We start from the raw sequence: 18508 nt of genomic DNA, 5'->3' as shown, positions 1-18508 counted from the left end.
GAACCCCCTTTAAATTCTTTGATGAACAATACATGTACTTTTTATTAGCTTGACAGACCACACCCCTAGGATCATAGATTTAGAGCTGGCAGGATATCAAAGGTCATTAAATCCAACTTCCTCATTTTATAGGTGAAGAGACTAGTATCTGAGGCAGGATTTGAACTTATTTTGGAGTTCAGTGCTCTAGGCATCATTCCATATTGATGGGAAAAAAGAGATAGTATATGATAAAAATAATTACATTTTGATTGTTCATTCATTTCCAGTCATGTCCGACTCTTCAGGACTCCATTTGGGGTTTTCTTGGCAAAGATATTGCAGCGGTTTGCCGTTGTCTTCTCCAGCTCATTTTACAGATGAGGAAACTGAAGTAAACAGGGTGAAATGACTTGTCCGGGGTCACACTGTAAGTGAGGCCAGATTTAAACTCAGGTCTTCCTCACTCCAGGCCTGGCTTTCTATTCACTGCACCACCGGCCTTGCTGCTCTAAATAATTACATAAAATTGTGATAATAAAATTAATTGCTTTCTTCTGCATTTTCCCATCATATACTAAGAGATCTATAATAAAACACCACTTAAGTTTTATACAAAGCAGATTTTCAATAAAAACAAGGTATTTTTTGCAGACCAGCAAGGTAAATAAATATGTTTTATGACGTAGAAAACATCTCAAAAATTTTGGTTGGGGTTGAGAACCCTCTTAAACAGGAATTGCTATTTAAATTTCATCTGGGTCCAGTGGACTTTGGTAACTATTTCATTATATTTATAAGCCTCTCTCTGAAGGTTTCATAAGAGTAACTGAAAAAAAAAAAATACGGAGTCTAACTCATTTTATTCCTAGAAGACTTTTTCCTTGAGTTCCCTAATGTGTGAAATAAAGTTCTGTTGTCCACATTCCTAGGTGATAAGGGTTGTGACCCAGCGTGGACAGGTTAGAGGTCAGAAACTAATGCGCAGGCCCAAGGAGCTGTGTGAGGAGGAGCCTATCAGAGAGGAGAACATGGAGTCACATGGCCAGGGGAGATCCAAAGTTCAGAAAACAGGATAAGAAGCCCCATCTTCCTGCACATGTTGTAGTCTTCCTGTAACCTTACTGGGGGAGGCTACCTGTCCATTCAGGGGGAATGGACGTAAAGATTAAAAAAGGCCTTCCTGATTTCATAACAGGGATTGTTCTTTATTTAAGGTGTGCATGTTTCTTACTGTTGGGGGCTTGTTAAATAGGCTCACTTCTGACATCTAACCTTTACGGTTAGGATCCAATAAGAATGACTTTGGTTTTAGGAAAAACGGTAACAATGAAATAAATTGTGGTTTCAAATATAACCTCCAGTCTTGAGGAGAACATACGTAGTATAGTAGAAAGAATTCTTGATCGGGCATTAAAAGACCTGGGTTCCAATCCCAGCTTTCCCATTTCCTAACCATGTGCCATTGTGCCGTATCTCTTAACTTCCCTACATGTCATTTTCCAGATCTGAAGTAGTTGAACCATATGCCTTCTAAGGTCCCTTCTGTCTCCATGATCCTATAGTATTATTGATTGTGCTAATGTTAATCTCAAAAAATAACTGATCGCTTTTGAAAGTCAAATGTATATGCAGGCAATAACTCCCAAACTGACGACACTTTTAGGTTCTAAAGTCGGGGTTCTTATTTGGGGTCCATGGTTAGACATCAGCTAGATATCAGGTAGTATTCTAGTTAGTACTGGATTTGTTGTTGATTCATTTTAGTTGTTTCCGACTCTTTGTGACCCCATTTGGTATTTTCTTGGCAAAGATACTGGAGTGGTTTGCCATTTCCTTCTCCAACTCAATTTACAGATGAGGAAACTGAGGTAAACAGGGTGAAGTGACTTACCCAGGGTCACACAGCTAGTAAGTGAGGCTGGATTGGAAATCACAAAGATGAATTTTCCTGACTCCAGACCTGGCATTCCATCCACTGAGCCACCTAACTGCCCTACAAACTTGGATAGGAAAACAAAATTACATCTTTGTTTTCCCTAACAGAAATTTAGTATTTTTTTCAATTATGAATGTAGGCAAAAAATATTATTCTAAGAAACCTTCTTTACCAGATTGCTAAAGAAATCACATCACAAAAAAGAATAAGAACCTATTTTCAAAAGCAAATGTATGTAGGCTCTTAAAAATCCTTCAGGAGAAGGGAGAGAATAACCTATTAAAAAAAACTTTTCAAATAAGCCATCATATTTTAAAGCTTCCTTGAAATTTTTTATTTTCTGTTATTTTCCATTTCTACTTCTATTATTTTAAAATTACTTTTAAGAGAAACAAGTCAGAATATGATAGTATGATAACTGACCTTGATGCTTACAACCCAAATAAGGAATAGGATATTGCCTTCAACTTCAAACATGGGGCTTTTTTTTCCTCCTCTGTTTTCTTTTATGTTTGATTTCTTCCATACCTTTTTTCTCTCTCTGCTCTACATCTCCCTTCTTATCCTACCTTCTTATCCCTCTCAAGATATGAAACTGAAGTATACTTTTTGTTTTACTTACTGAATTATTTTTTATATTCTTAATTTTAAAAAATGAGTTGAACGTTTTGTATTTCTTTCTTGAAAACATACCAAAAGGGAAGTGGTTTTTATTTGTACACTGTCTTAATTAAGTTGTTTCCCCTCATGGGTCTGTAGGCTCTCAACAGGAATAAAGAAACAAACTCTGGTCACCCATGCCATGAATAAACACCTTGGGATTTTTTTTCTTGATATATAAAATACAGGGTTTTTGAATTGAGGTACTATCCTGAACAGGCTAGCAATTTTTTTTTCCCCTCAGTTTTTTGATTACTGGAAGAAATTCATGGGAATTCTATTTTCTATAGATTGGCTGATGTTGAGATTTTGGTATTACTTCTGTCTTTTATTTTTTTCTTAGATCCACTTCATATTGCTGTTCAGTCGACAAGGGAAATTAAGGCTGCAGAAATGGTATACCACACTGCCTGATAAAGAGAGAAAAAAGATCACCCGAGAAATTGTACACACGATTCTGTCTCGTGGTCAAAGGACAAGCAGTTTTGTTGACTGGAAGGATCTAAAACTTGTTTATAAAAGGTGTGAGTAACTTAATGAGAACTTTTTGGTTTTGGTTATGAATTTAAAGATTTGTTCTAAGCTTGAAAATTACTCAGTTTTCCAACCCAGTCCTACTTTTTATCCCAGGCACTGTAAAACAGAAGTCAGATAGGCCACGGATAGAGTTGTAGTATTTAGAGTTGGAAGGAATGCTAAAGATCATGTAGTTTGTTCCCCCCATCTTACAGATGAAGAAAATGAGGACTCGAGAGGTTAACCTGCTCCAGAAAACACAACTAGGCAGTGGCAGAGGAAGCTGATTCAAACCCACATTTTAAATTTCCCAATTCAGTACTGTTTCCCTTATGTTAATAACATAGACTTTTTTTCTACCTTAAGAAGGAAGGATGGGTCAATTGTTTGCAAGTAACCTTGAAAAAATCTAAAATGGAGTATTTAGGATATCTGAGGTGGTTGAGGGGGAGATAGAGTGGGTGATAAGAGTTAATTCAGCAGGAGAACGAGTATTTAATGATTTAGATATACCCTAAGGCCTACAGGCTGAAAGACCTGTACCTGAAAGAATTCTAAAATCTCAAAGACTAATAAAGGAATTTAGAGGCCAGGTAGTCCAGCCAACACCTGAGCAACAACTGGCACTGGATCATACTCAACAAGGGGCCATCTAGCTTTTGCCAGAAGAACTGGGATAACCCATTATCTACCAAGGCAACCCATTCCACTTTAGGGAAAACTCTTATTATGAGGGAGACTTCCCTTACATTGAACCAAAATGTGCCCCTCTGCAACTTTTTGCCCATTTAAAAAAACACTGGCAAACAGAATTTGACTTTTCAGCCTTCCATAGCTGCCTTATTAAGGTCAGGTTTGCAGTCCATTGATTCCTCTGCAGACACTTACTCTTAGGGAAAAAAATAAAAGAATAAGTCACATTTCCTTTTCTGCTTTTGTACCGTTAGCCAGTAGAAAGTAGCATAGTACCTATCTTTAGTTCCCAAATGGGATAATAAGCCACTCCCATTAGCTCCAATAGATTCTTATATTCTGTGAATCCAGCCAGTGGAACAACCTTAGAATATTGGTGCTGGGTGGGACCTTAGAGCTTTTCTAAGTTGTACTGCTTTATTTTAACAGATAAGACACATGGGACTTGGAAGGGTTAAGCTCAGGTTAGGTATTGCAAGAACCACATTATGTTCAGCAGTTTTATTGCAAAATGAACTCAAGTGTATTGTAGACTTAAGTTCCTGGAACAGAAAAGTATGCCCAAAGGATTGTTTTCCAGTGGAGACTTGCTCCATCTAGCTAGCCTTCCTGAAATAACATTTCCATATTCCATCATAGAATATACAACCCCCTCATTTCAGAGATGAGGAAGGGAGACTGAGAGGTGTTAAGTGACTTGCTCAGGGTCATACACCTCTTAAGTGGTCCAGTCAGGATTTGACCTCAAGTATTATGTCCACTATGACACCTAACTGCATGATTCAGATTTTGCTCTATCTGGATAATGAAAGGGCAGTTGGCAAATAAACAGTTCTTTGATTATGAGGGAAAGGTTCCTTGAAAAAGAAGTACAATACATGGCTTCCCAAATTTTATTGGGAGGAAATATCTCTGAGTTGTTCAATATTTCAATGAATTCTAATTTTCTTTCTCTCTCTATTCTAGATATGCTAGCTTATATTTTTGTTGTGCAGTAGAAAATCAGGACAATGAACTGTTGACGCTAGAGATTGTACATCGTTATGTGGAATTACTAGACAAGTATTTTGGAAACGTAAGTTTTACTTTGGTATATGCATGAAAATGAGCAGACTCTTGCAAGTAGAGTTGCCTCCCCCTTCTATTTTCCTTATTATTTCCTCATATTTGAGTCTATGCATGAAAATGTCAAATAAGTTCAGAAGTCATACTTTCTAGCTTACGTTTAAACCCATACCTTGAGACTTCACTGCCCTCGTGATAGCCTCATGCACAACTTGTGATTGTTCAGTCCTCTTTGATACTTTGTGATCCCATTTTGCATTTTCTTGGCAATGGTATTAGAGTGGTTTGTCATTTTCTTCTCCTGCTCATTTTACGGATGAGGAAACTCAGGCAGATGGGGTAAGTGACTTGTTCAGGATCATATAGCTAGTGTCAGAGGCCAGACTTGAACTTGGGAAGATAGATCTTCCTGTCTCCAGGCTGGGTGCTCTGCACTATACCACCACCGAACTGCCCCTGTACCAGGAGTATAAGTATTTTGGAACTTGATATTTCTGCCCCCCCTTCCTAACTTTTCTGTTGCTATCCATAGGGCTACCATCCTTCCAGTTATCCATGTTTACAACCTCAGTGTTTTTCTCAACCCCTCATTCTCATTACAAATGTCCAATCAATTGCCATCATAATAACAACTAACATTTATTTTAGTATATAGTAATATATATTATATTATATAGTATATCGTAAGTAACACTTACTACAAACCAGGCATCGTACCGAGCACTTTACAGTTATTGTCTCATTTACTCCTTAAAACAATCCTGGACAGTGGGTGCTATTATATTATTTGATTGAGAGTAGCCATAGCATAAGCTTCAGGTTAGTGGTGGAAAGTCGTCGTCCAGTCTCTGTATATCTGTTTGCCAAAAGAAAGTGCCGTACAAATAATGATTATCTACTTAATGTCAGCCACAAAGCAAGACCATATAGTTATTACTAGAAATACTTGAAAGGAAAGTATTATTATTTGTTTTTCCTTTTTCTGAGCCTACTATTTTAAGCTGCTGTTATCTGTGCCTAGCACATAGTAGGAGCTTAATAAATGTTTATAGACTTCACTACCTCTGTGATAGGACAAGATCGCCTCCTATAGACCCAGATTTTTTCCCACTTTTGCAACTCATAGACTATGCATGGTCTCATACTTTATGCCTGAACTTTACAATACTTAAAAAAAAAAAACAATTCGAAACCCTCAAAAATAATGCTGTATAACGAAAGGCTAATTCTAAAATATTATAGCTTATTCAGAGTCATAGATTATACAAAATTATTTCCCTCATCTGATATGAGGTAAATAATTACTTCACTATTATTCTTTTGTGACTTTTGGAGGGTTGTGGAATAATGTAGGACAGATTTCCATATATATAATTTCATTGATTGGCCCTTGTAGCTCTAGTTAAAAGTTATGGGGAGGAGGAAGAAGCTAACATAATTAGGTTCCATCTTCTCTTGGAAGTAGAGGATTTCATATCCATTAAATACATCCCTCCCTTCACCCATTCCCTTTTACAAACTTGGGCTATCCCTCCCCAAAAGTCACAAAACAGTGGTTCCAGATGTTCTGCCTTTGTCTTCATAATACTGATATGTTACCACAACTGACTGAAAGGTGAAGATGTCATAAGATTCAACTGTGCTTATTCTTTGTTGACTATAAATCATAATAGCTCACGTTTATACAGTTCTTGATATGCATTATTTCATTTGATCCTCAAAACAGCCCTGTGAACTCATTGATGTGGGTCATCTCTCCAGTGGTATGAAGAGCAACCCATCAATACATTCTCATCCTGTAGTGTGCTTCTTAGTGTTCTCCCATAGATCCTCAATGGGAGGGCCATCCAGTGTGGGGAGAGTAGTTCTCTGTCTCTTGACATCGGTGGCTACCAGTGGTCTCTCTCTCAGTTATCATTCACTCTCACAATGTGATCAGCCCTTCTCCTTTTCCAGTCATCCATCTCTTATATGATATCTTATATGCATATTCTCCTTTGTAATTCCTTTTCAGTAATATATTGCAGGCTCTTTATGCCCACCATGCGCTTCTCCATTGTCTTTCCCACTGATTTGCAAAGGAGTTGAAGCCTCACTGAATAAATATTGATGTTGAAAAGATGGGCCTTGTTTTCAAGAGAAGGTTGGTTGGAATCATTAAAAACTCTGTGTAGTTTCCAAAAAGTAATTCATTCTTCCCCTTCCCTCCTATTTAATACTAGCTCCACTTTATTCTCCATTTTCACTGTCCAAGGTGTAGACCAAAATAGACTGAGACTAATAGACTATAAGTCTGTGGGCTGTTGATAACAACCTCATTTCATAGCCTGAAGAATAGAGCCAATTTTCCTCCAGTTGGTTTTTTTCCCATTGTGGATAGTTAGGCCAGAGTTTTGTGTGTGTGAGCATAGATCTCATTTAAGGGGCTTGATGCAGTCAACTACATGTTGCCTCACAATAGAAGACTCCTTCACTTGGGACTCAGCCTGAACTGTCCTTTATAGCTGTGACAAACACCTTTGTAACTATCCTTCTCCCTGGTTTATGCCTTACTTATTGGTGCTAAGCATAGCACAATTGAAGAGTTATCTCAGTTAACATTTTTTTTCAAAAAACCTTACAGATTTTGACATGCATAACTCTTCTAAATAAAGTTTGTTGTTGTTTGGTCATTTCAATCATATCCAACTCCCTATGTCCCACTGGGAATTTTCTTGGCAAAGATACTGGAGTGATTTGCCTTTGCCTTTTTCAGCTCATTTTACAGATGAGGAAACTGATGCCAGCAGGGTTAGGTACCTTGTTCAGGGTCTCACAACTAGTGTCTGAGGCCAGATGCTGAATACAGTACTTTTTTTCAAAAAAATAAGAATTTAGTTGGGAACCATCTTAAAAATCAAAATATTTACTTTAAAATTCTTTCCCTCTCTTCCCACCCAAAAGTCTTATTTATTTTTACAATTAAAATACTGACACATTTGCATCATTTTTATTTTTCACATTGAGTCTAATTAAAATGCAGTCAAGCAGAAATTTCCAAAGAAGTGCAATTGTTGGTGAGGGAATTGAGAATCATAAATGAAGCCTCTAGAAAAATGATGATAATATGAAATTCTTGAACTTATTTTTTTAATTCTAATTTATTTATTTTTAGTTTAGAACATTCAGTTCTATAAACTTTTGAGCTTTAAATTTTCTCCCTCTCCTTCCTCTTCCCCCTCCCAAAGATGGTGTGCAATCTGATATGGGCTCTACATTTACATTCGTATTAAACATATTATCACCTTAGTCCTGGTGTAAGGAAGAATTATAACGAATGGAATGAATCACAAGAAAGAAGAAATACAACAAAACAAAAAAGAGAGAGAACAAATAGTATACTTCAATCTGCATTCAGATTCCCTAATTATTTCTCTGGATGTGGATAGCACTTTCCCTCATGAGCCATTCAGAGTTATCTTAGCACCTTGCATTGTTGAGAAGAGCCACATCTATCAAAGTTAGTTATCGAACAGTGTGACTGTAATTGTGTACAATGTTCTGGTTCTGTTTTCCTCACTCATCACCAGTTTATATACGTCTTTCCAGGTTTTTCTGGAGTCTGGCTGCTCATCATATCTTATAGCACAATAGCATTCCATTACACTCATATACAACAACTTGTTCATCCATTCCCCAATTGATGGGCATCCCCTCAGTTTCCAGTTCTTTGCCATCACAAAAAAGAGCTGCTTTAAATATTTTTTTACATGTAGGTCTTTTTTTCCATTTGTACGATCTCTTTGGAATATAGCCGTAGAGGTGATATTGCTGAGTCAAAGGGTAATGCAAATTTTTATAGCCCTTTGGGCATAGTTCCAAATTGCTCTCCAAAATGGTTGGATCAGTTGACAACAACAATGCATTAGGGTGAACTTATTTTTAAAATTATTTTGATAACTATATTTCAGTAGAATTGGTTTCCTTTGTAGTCCTATGTATCTTGCATTTGAATGAACCTTACACACTCAGAAACATTCTGAGAAGAAATCCATAGACTTCACAAGACTGCCCCAAAAAGATTTATGACACAAAAATGGTTAAGAACCCCCCCTCTAGAATTTGAAATATAACTCACCAAGCCATTTTCCTTTGACTTTCCCAATAAAGAAAATGTCCATTAGTTTCTCTACTTAGGTTAATTTTATGCCTTTCGTCTTACTCCTCAAATACTAACATTTTGATATTTTCTCTGACTTACAGACATTTTATATATAGATTTAACAGTGGTATTTTAGGATCATACTGTTTAAAACTTTTCCTGGTCCCCCTCCCAGCTACTCTTTTCATCCCCATCTTTTAGTCAACAATTCATTTATTGGCACATTTGTCAGACACTTATTAATTGCTTGCTACACGTAGACTTATGTTTGATATTGGGTGAAGTAAAGTTCAGCTAAAACAAACTCCACTCCCTAGAGGCTTCATTTGTAATTGTCAGCACTTTCCTTACAAAAGACCTGAAAATGTTTCAGAAAAGTTTATTTGATTTTAACTGGACTCAGTCCCTACCCTCATGGAGCTTAGAGTCTAGTGAGAAAGTAAATTTCAGAAATCTATTTCAGAATAGATTCATTTCCTACCAGCTATACTGCTTGGTATCATCATTTCCCCTTCAAGATAAGCTCACTACCAGTTGCTTCAGCTTTGGTACTCACATCTCATCACCATACTCACTTGCCTCTTTCCCTTTGATTAGAGACTGGAGGCAGGACAAAAACAAAACAACTTCTCCCAAAGCCTTATTTTAAAGAAGATTCAAGACTCAGCCAGCTCTTCATTTCTCTCCAGCTGCACTGATTGGTTTTGATCGCTTTTCCCATCCCTGAATATTCTCTTACAGTGTCCCACTTACCTTACCTTTCAATTTCCTTTCGTATATTGTCTTTCCTCCATTTGATTGTAAATTCCATGAAAACAGGGGCTGTCTTTCTTTTTTCTTAATTATAGTAGTTATTGGTGCATGGTAGACACTTGGATATTTATCGTATTGTAATTGGTAACAAATAATATGAAGAGATATATGCATTAGATAAGGTGAAAAAAGCAGCCTAGTTTTGCTGTAGAATACTGGAAAACTGGAGAAAGTTAAGAAGTTGTCATCTGTTCTCTACTTTTTTCTGTCATATTACTTTGTCCCAAATTGACCTAGCTGTGCTGAATGTGAACTAGAATTGACTTGGTCTCTGCTTATCTGAAAAATTTGAGTCATAGGCCTCAAGACAGTATGCTGGTTCTCAAGAAAACCTGACTCACTCTTTTTACCAGTAACAATGTGAAAGCACTAGAAGGGTCAGAGAAAAGTGAACTCTTCTCTTGTTTAATCTTCCATTTTATCTTGGAAGAATTTTGGTACTTTTTTCCTTTTCTCTTTTTTTGTTTTGCTGAACCAGAATTCAGTGTGATAACAGTATATTGGTGATTAAGGCCTGATCTAAAATCGCTCAGTTTGATGACTTATGACCCTCAGATGTTCATTAATATTGTTGATGATAAGTAAAGGCTTCCGGCATTTCTCAACATTGCTCTGTGTCAGTAAAAATAAATTTCTTTTTGAAGCCTTTGTCTTTGAAGGTTTTCTTTGAAACGTTTCCTCCTTTCTCCCAAGGAAGAACCTGTTGGGACTTTAAAAAACTTCAGATATCTATTAATAAGATTAAATTCTCAACAATTAATAAGGAGTAGAAAATCAGCACCTTTCTCTGGCTGGGGGAAAAATTCTTGCTCTTTATGTAAATTCTGTCTCCTTTACAGGATATTAAAATTCTAAGCAATCTTATAAACATTCAATTATTCCATCTATTCTAAATGGTGAGGAAGTAAATTCTAGTCCCCTTTTGTAGAGGTTAAAATAATAAATTGCCTCAAAGTCATGAATAAAGTTGAGGTCAGAACAGGGAAGAAGACTAGATATGGAGTTTGAGCACCTGAGTTTCAGTCTCACTCATCCCACTTAGTACCTATGTGCCTTTGATTAATCTACCTGAACTTCCTGGGCCTCAGTTTCCTCACTTGTAAAATTTAGGGGATTGGATTAGATGGTCTATGATATTCCCTCTGGTTCTACGTCTCTGATCCTATCTGCTCCAATGAGACTGGGGTTTTAGTATATACTTCTAGATAGATATAAGATCTATGTTTATTCATATGAGGATTCAAAAATATTTTGGAGATTTGCCTTCTGCGTACAATTCTGTCACATTACTGTTGTATTCGACTACTATTGTATTGGTTCTATACATTGAACTTTTACTGTTATATACTGTTGATGAAAGGGACCCTAGAACATATCTCGTCTTACTCTGCCTGCCATTTTCCAGATGAAGACTCCAGAGCCAGAATTCCTACCCAGACCATCTAACTGTAAATCTGGAGCACTTTCCCCTCTACAATGGTGGGTTCTCTCCTCATTTTACCCATCTTTATTTTTCAACTATTTTGATTTCTGGTGACTGCAGATTTCTTAACCCCTTTAGTGTATCTGCCTTGGTTTTAGATCCTTAGGTGCTCTGATTCCTGTGAACTGAGTTCATTAATTGATTCAAGAAATATTTTTTAGGAGTCTTCTGTAGTTCAGTGGCATAATGGATAGAGTCCTGGACATGGAGTCAAAAAGACTCATCTTCCTGAGTTCAAATCTGGCCTCAGATACTTATTAGCTGTGTGACCTGGGCAAGTCACTTAACCCTGTTTGCCTCAGTTTCCTTATCTGTAAAATGAGTTGGAAAAGGAAATGGCAAAACACTCAATATCTTTGCTAAGAAAATTCCTAATATGGTCATGAAGAGTCAGACACAACTGAAATGGTTCAATAGCAACATGTTCAAGATATCTTGAGTTCAGAGAAAAGGTTTGAGTTTTTATTTGTTTTTTGTGCTATGGACCTATGATGATGCAGCCAAGTAACTTATATAATTTATTGTCTCAAGACTCACCTGGAGCATTGAAAAGCTGAGTGACCTGACTTCCTGGGGGTCCCACAGTCAGTGTAAATCAGCAAGTAGAGATACCAAGATAAATAAGAAATGGTCCTTCCCCAGGAGTGGTGTATGTACTGTGCTGGTGCTGTTTGACTTTTATCTTAGCTACCTGTGTTGCTTACCTGCTGACATTTGATAGCTCTGTTTTATACTTCTGTATGACTCTTTATCCTGGAGTCTGTTTAGAGACCTCAGCCCTACCACTCTCTACCATCCTGCTGGGTCAGAGTCATAGCAGGAATCATGAGGCAAATGGAAGGTACCACAGAGGAGTTGAAAGAGCTGGATTTGGATTCAGAGGACCTAGCTTCCAGACTTGATTCTATTGTTTAACACTTGTGGAATCTTAGGCAAACCACTTCTCTCTGAGCCCCAGTTTCCTCATCTCTAAAATATGGGACTAGATGACCTTTTAAGGTCCCTTCCTCAGCTCTAAAGCTAGAATCCTGATAGATGACTCATCTGGCAGATGATAATGAAACAAGGAGCCTTAGAATTAAGGTTTTGCAGCCCCACTTAATCCTGTAGGTTCAAAGCAGTGATTCCATTTCGAAGGCACTTGGTAAACAGAAAAATGCTATGGTGATATGAGGTATCATTAAAATAGTAATTTTTAGTGACACCCTGGCAACCTTGGTGCTGATCTTTGTCCTTTGTTCTCAAAGAGGACCTTGACATCAGGGAGATGATGCCATGACATGCAAGGGAATTGGATTTAAGTGAGGGAGGGCTGTATAAAGTCACCAGCCTCACTTTCTCCCCCTGGAGCAGTCCAGTGACCAGATATGAATTGGGAGAACTGGAGATGGCCCAGGATGCAGAGGGGGACTTTGGCCTTTTCAAGCTAAGGCCTCTGTTAACTCTCCGTTTAACTGATGTAACACTCACTCAGTGATTAAGGCTTAATAAGAAATGAAGCAAAGAATGGACTCTTTTTTAATGTTTATTTATTTTTAGTTTTTCACATTCATTTCCACAAAATTATGAGTTCCAAATTTTCTCCCCATCTCTCCCTTCCCCCTACACCAAAACATCATGCATTCTGATTTTCCCCTCCCCCAATCTGCCCTCCCTTCTATCACACCCCTCCCTTTCTTTATCCCTATCTTCTCTCTTTTCTTGTAGGGCAAGATAGATTTCTATACCCCATTGCCTGTATTTATTTCCAGGTTGCATGCAAAAACAGTTCTCAACCTTTGTTCCTAAAACTTTAAGTTTCAACTTCTTTCCCTTCCTCCCTGCCCACCCATGCCCACTGAGAGGGCAAGCAATGCAATATAGTCTATGTATGTGTAGTTTTGCAAAAGACTTCCATAATAGTCATGTTGTGTAAGACTAACTATATTTCCCTCCATCCTATCCTGCCCTCCATTTATTCTATTCTCTCTTTTGACCTTGGCCCTCCCCAAAAGTGTTTACTTCTAATTACTCCCTCCTTCCATTTGCCCTCCCTTCTATTATCTCCCCACCCCACTTATCCCCTTCTCACCTACTTGCCTGTAGTGTAAGATAGATTTTCATACCAAATTGAGTGAGAATGTTATTCCCTCCTTAAGCCAAATGTGATGAGAGTAAACTTCACTTTTTCCCATCTCACTCAGCTCCCTCCTTTTCCCCTCCATTGACGAAGCTTTTTCTTGCCTCTTTCATGAGAGATAACCTGCCCCATTCCATTTCTCCCTATCTCCTCCCAATATATTCCTCTTTCACCCCTTGATTTTATTTTTTTAGATACCATCCCTTCCTATTCAACTCACCCTGTGTTCTCTGTATATATATATGTTTATAGTCCCTCCAACTACCCAATACTGAGAAAAGTTTCAAGAGTTATAAATATTATCTTTCCATGTAGGAATGTAAACAATTCAACTTTAGTAAGACCCTTATGATTTCTCTTTACTGTTTACCTTTTCATGCTTCTCTTGATTCTTGTGTTTGAAAGTCAAATTTTCTATTCAGCTCTGGTCTTTTCATCATGAGTGGTTGAAAGTCCTCTATTTCACTGAATGACCATTTTTTTCCCCTGAAGTATTATGCTCAGTTTTGCTGAGTAGGTGATTCTTGGTTTTAATCCTAGTTCCTTTGACTTCTGGAATATCATATTCCAAGTCCTTCTATCCCTTAATGTAGAAGCTGCTAGATCTTGTGTTATCCTGATTGTGTTTCCACAATACTCAAATTGTTTCTTTCTAGCTGCTTGCAATATTTTCTCCTTGACCTGGGAACTCTAGAATTTGGCTACAATATTCCTAGAAGTTTTTCTTTTTGGATCTCTTTCAGGAGGTGATTGGTGGATTCTTTCAATATTTATTTTAACTTCTGGTTCTAGAGTATCAGGACAGTTTTCCTTAATAATTTCATAAAAGATGATGTCTAGGCTCTTTTTTTATCATGGCTTTCAGGAAGTTCCATAATTTTTAAATTGCCTCTCCTGGATAAATTTTCCAGGTCAGTTGTTTTTCCAATGAGATATTTCACATTTTCTTCTATTTTTTTCGTTCTTTTGGTTTGGTTTTGTAATTTCTTGGTTTCTCATAAAGTCATTAGCTTCCATCTGCTCCATTCTAATTTTTAAAGAACTGTTTTGTTCAGTGAGCTTTTGAACCTCCTTTTCCATTTGGCTGATTTAGCTTTTTAAAGTCTTCTTCTCCTCATTGGCTTTTTGAACCTCTTTTGCCAATTGAGTTAGCCTGTTTTTAAAGGTGTTATTTTCTTCAGCATCTTTTGGGGTCTCCTTTAGCAAGGTGTTGACTCGCTTTTCGTGATTTTCTTGAATTGCTCACATTTCTCTTCCCAGTTTTTCTTCCACCTCTCTTACTTGATTTTCAAGCTCTTTCTTGAGCTCTTCCATGGCCTGACTCCATTGCATATTTATTTTGGAGGTTTTGGATGCAGAAGCCTGTCTTTTAGGTCTTCCTCTTAATGGTATGCATTGTTCTTCCTCATCTGAAAGGATGGAAGGAAATACCTGTTCACCAAGAAAGTAGCCTTCTCTAGTCTTATTTTTTTTTCCCTTTTTTGGGCATTTCCCAGCCAATTACTCGACCTTTGAGTCCTTTGTCAAGAGGAGGGTATACTCTAGGGACCTGTATGTTCTCACTTCATCCAAGGTGGCACAATCAAGGGAGAGGAGTTTACTCCTCTCCTGGCCTGTCCTCTTGTCTGTGAGCAACTAACAGCACTCTGTTCTGCCCAGGATCTGTGAGTACAATTTCTTTTCCACAATCGCCTCCTGTTCCACCACCTGGACTCTTTAAAGAAGGAAAAAAATAGATCTGGGAGGGGAAGACCTCAGGGTTTTTGGCCAAAACAGAATTGATATTTACCTTCATTCTGAGTGTCTGGGGCACAAACTCTGACCAAATAGGGCTTGACATGGGACCTGTTGTTGATCAATCATTGAAGTGGCCTAGTAGACAGAAGGCCAGCCTTGGAATAAGGCAAAGCTGAGTCTAAAATTCCTGCCTCTCTTCGCATGCTAACTGTGGGACTGGGGGCTAATCAGTTAGCCTGTTATTGCCTAAAGCAAATCAGTTGCTAATCTATATCCAGGGAAAGGATTTTTTCCATACCAGGATTCCCTAGGCTGATGAAAAACAGGTCTAGAAAGAAAGAAAGAAGACAAAAAGAACCCAGCTCCAAAACAACACTGAAAATAAATTTCCAGTTGTCAAATAATGGGTCCTTGTATTCCTTTTGAGCCTCTGTCAACTTGTTTCATTATATTTATGGTACATTCTTTCCCCTGTTTTTGTGGGAATCATGGGTAGGAAGAATATTTTAAATATTTGCGGGCAGGCAGAGAGTCCCTGCACATTACCCAAGCCTCCTCCTGTCAATGGAGAATAAAGAGGCAATAACGCCAGCAACCAAGTTTTGCTGAAATGGCTGTTTGTTGTCATGGTCTTCTGTTTATTTTTTTAGATGCTCTTTGATTCCATTGAATCTGTCCATGAAAAACAATTTCCTCTTGGAGCCCCTAAGTTTATGGACTCAGATATTTAAAGTATTGAGCCATTTGTGGAAATATCTGTGTCTAGAATGCAACTTAATATGCTTTAGGCAGCAGGAAACCATTTTTCCTGGGAGCCATTTATTTGCTGTTACCGTGCAGATTCTGTTTCACTTATGTGAGCTTAGGTGCCTGATGCCTGTGAAAATTTTATGTCTGCTAGAATTTTAAACGAGAAGAATTGATGTTCTAGGAAATGACCCTACCTGCCATGGCTGTACTTTAGCAAGGAATTATATTAGCCTTTCGAAATGACTCCAAGTTTGCTGCAGCCCATTAGAGAATATAAGAAAAAATTAATGATAGGGTAACATCCTACTTCTGAGAGAAAAGCATGATTCTTTTTACTTACCTGTTTGACCTTGGGCAAATCACACAATTTTCCTAAGCCCTTAGTCTGCTTATCTGTTAAATGGGGACTAAGATGGCCTTTGAGGTCCCTTCTGCCTCTAAATCTGTGATCTGGAGGCAGGACAACAGAAAATATCAATTTAAGAAATAAGTTGAGACAAGTTGATTCCCAGAGGAGAAATGAAAATATTTTGATCAAAAACGTTCTCTATCTCTATCAGTGGCAGTTTGTATCATGTCGGGGGGATATCTGAGATAACAAAGCCTTAAGATATATACAGCCCCAACCTGTATAATTCTGTGCTTTCCTGAGGGAATGGAAAGGCATAGCATAATCCCTAAATGTTGACCTGCTGTAGAAGTCTTTTATTTTCGGTCATCCATCCAAAGCCTGAAAGGCTAAAGCTCTGAGTTTGTCTGTTCTTGGAATGCTGTATTATTTTGTAACCTTCGTCTGCCACAAGGGTGCAGCCATCGAATAGGTTTTGTATTTGAATGGATGCTGCTCTGGGAATGTTGATGCTGCTGCTGCAGGTTTGTCTTATGTTTGTTTTCATCTCACCAGGTCTGTGAGCTGGATATTATATTTAATTTTGAAAAGGCCTATTTTATCCTTGATGAGTTTATAATTGGTGGAGAAATCCAGGAAACTTCAAAGAAAACTGCTGTCAAGGCTATAGAAGACTCTGACATGTTACAGGAGGTATGTAAGGGCATAGAAACATGAGGAGATTTCCTCATGTTGAGGAGGGGTGAGGGAAAAAAAAAAGAAGCTTAATTATCCCAGGGCCTGTTGTTTAAAGATAGGTTTTTGTTTGTGAATAAGGAGGCCCTATAAACCAGAGAAAAATCCTGTCAAAGGTAGCATTTCTTTGGTGCTGTTTTTAATAAAACCTATTTTTACAGCTTGAAAAGTTAATCTTGGAAAAATGTCTTCTGCACTGGGGAAGGAGCGTCATTGTAAATCACTCTGCCGTTTGTCAGAGGTATTAGGACTTTCTTATTAAAGGTGGAGTTTATCATTTTAATTAAAAATTTTCAGCACCTCCTGGAGAGAGCAGGCTCTCTCTGTGTGATTGTTCCTATTTTCACAAATAAATTGGGAGCAGAGCGGCTTAAGTACCAAGGTATAAATAAACAGGGATCCACAGCTCCCAAGTGTCAATTTCTATTCTTAACACTGACTCCACAATTGTTCAGTGAGAGGGATTTCAGAAGCATGATGGGAAATATTCAGGTTCCTGACATTGCACAGTATCACGGCGAAGGTGGCCTGAAGGTGATGCCATCTTTTGCAGTTTCCTTTTGGAGGCAACTCGCACCTTTTGAAAGTACCTTCCCAGACAAGTCTATGCCAGACCTTTATTTTAGCCTCCTCCCCACCCCAACTTTGGGCTCCTCTGAACTTTCAACTGCCCTGGGCTCAAGTAGACCTTAATTATGTCCTTAATTATGCCCAGATTCAGGCTATTTCTGTAGCATATGCCTTGTCCTCCCCACTTCCAGCTCCCTCTAATTGTTGTCATCCCCCATTAGAATGGAAACATCTCATGAGTGGGGACTGTCTTACTTCCCTGTATTTACTTGTATCCTCAGTGATTAGCATTGTGCCTGTCACATGCTTAATCAATTTTCTTCCTTTCTTTCCCTCCCTCTCTCCCTTCCTCCCTCTCTCCCTTCCTCCCTTCCTCCCTTCCTCCCTTCCTCCCTCCCTTCCTTCCTTCCTTCCTTCCTTCCTTCCTTCCTTCCTTCCTTCCTTCCTTCCTTCCTTCCTTCCTTCCTTCCTTCCTTCTTTCCTTCCTTCCTTCCTTCCTTCCTCCCTCCCTTCCATCCATCCATCCATCCATCCTTTCTTCCTGTTGAATTTTTGAATTTGTATTCTCAGGGCCTGGCATAGTGACTGATACAAGGTGAGTTCTTAAATTGATTTGGAAGCAGGAGGCCAACTTAGTTAATGGTCCCTTGAGACCTATGAGAGAGGAGCCAATATTAGGCAAGGTCTTCCTATGAAACAAGTTTATAAATTGCTGAGCTGATGATCAGTGATTCCTACCTCTTTGGTGTGTCTGTACTAGGGGTGTGTAGAGACTGAGAAGGTTGCTGAGTTTTAAGTGCTCTAAAAGGGCTGACCTGTTCCTTAGGGCAGTGGAAAGTACACCTGACCTAGGTTCGGTTAGCCTTTTTCATTAACTAATTCTGTGACCTTGGGTTTCATTTTACTTGTTATTCCCTGTTTTACTTATTGGATTGTGTTGAGGATTAGATGAGATAACC

The 18508-nt window shown here is 38.2% G+C and overlaps 1 protein-coding gene across 6 annotated transcripts in view; it reads left to right on the top strand.

Moving 5' to 3' along the window:
- The window catches only part of WDFY1 (WD repeat and FYVE domain containing 1), a 176827-nt gene that overhangs the window by 152929 nt on the left and 5390 nt on the right, over positions 1 to 18508 (top strand). For 5 of the 6 annotated variants that reach the window (XR_011968981.1, XR_011968983.1, XR_011968984.1 and 2 more), the window contains 3 exons: positions 2922 to 3100; positions 4754 to 4862; positions 16800 to 16937. Coding sequence is in view for 2 of the 6 variants with exons in the window: in XM_072617957.1 (XP_072474058.1) it covers positions 2922 to 3100; positions 4754 to 4862; positions 16800 to 16937 (426 nt within the window). In the remaining 4 variants the exon portion in view is untranslated. Of the gene's footprint in view, positions 1 to 2921; positions 3103 to 4753; positions 4863 to 16799; positions 16938 to 18508 lie in introns of those variants that run through there. The other variant, XR_011968982.1, reaches the window with a different exon arrangement.

Source organism: Notamacropus eugenii, chromosome 6 (genome assembly GCF_028372415.1).
Source record: "Notamacropus eugenii isolate mMacEug1 chromosome 6, mMacEug1.pri_v2, whole genome shotgun sequence".
Lineage (NCBI taxonomy): Eukaryota > Metazoa > Chordata > Mammalia > Diprotodontia > Macropodidae > Notamacropus > Notamacropus eugenii.
The sequence above is the reverse complement of the archived record's forward strand: the minus strand, read 5'-3'. Positions and strand labels throughout refer to the sequence as shown.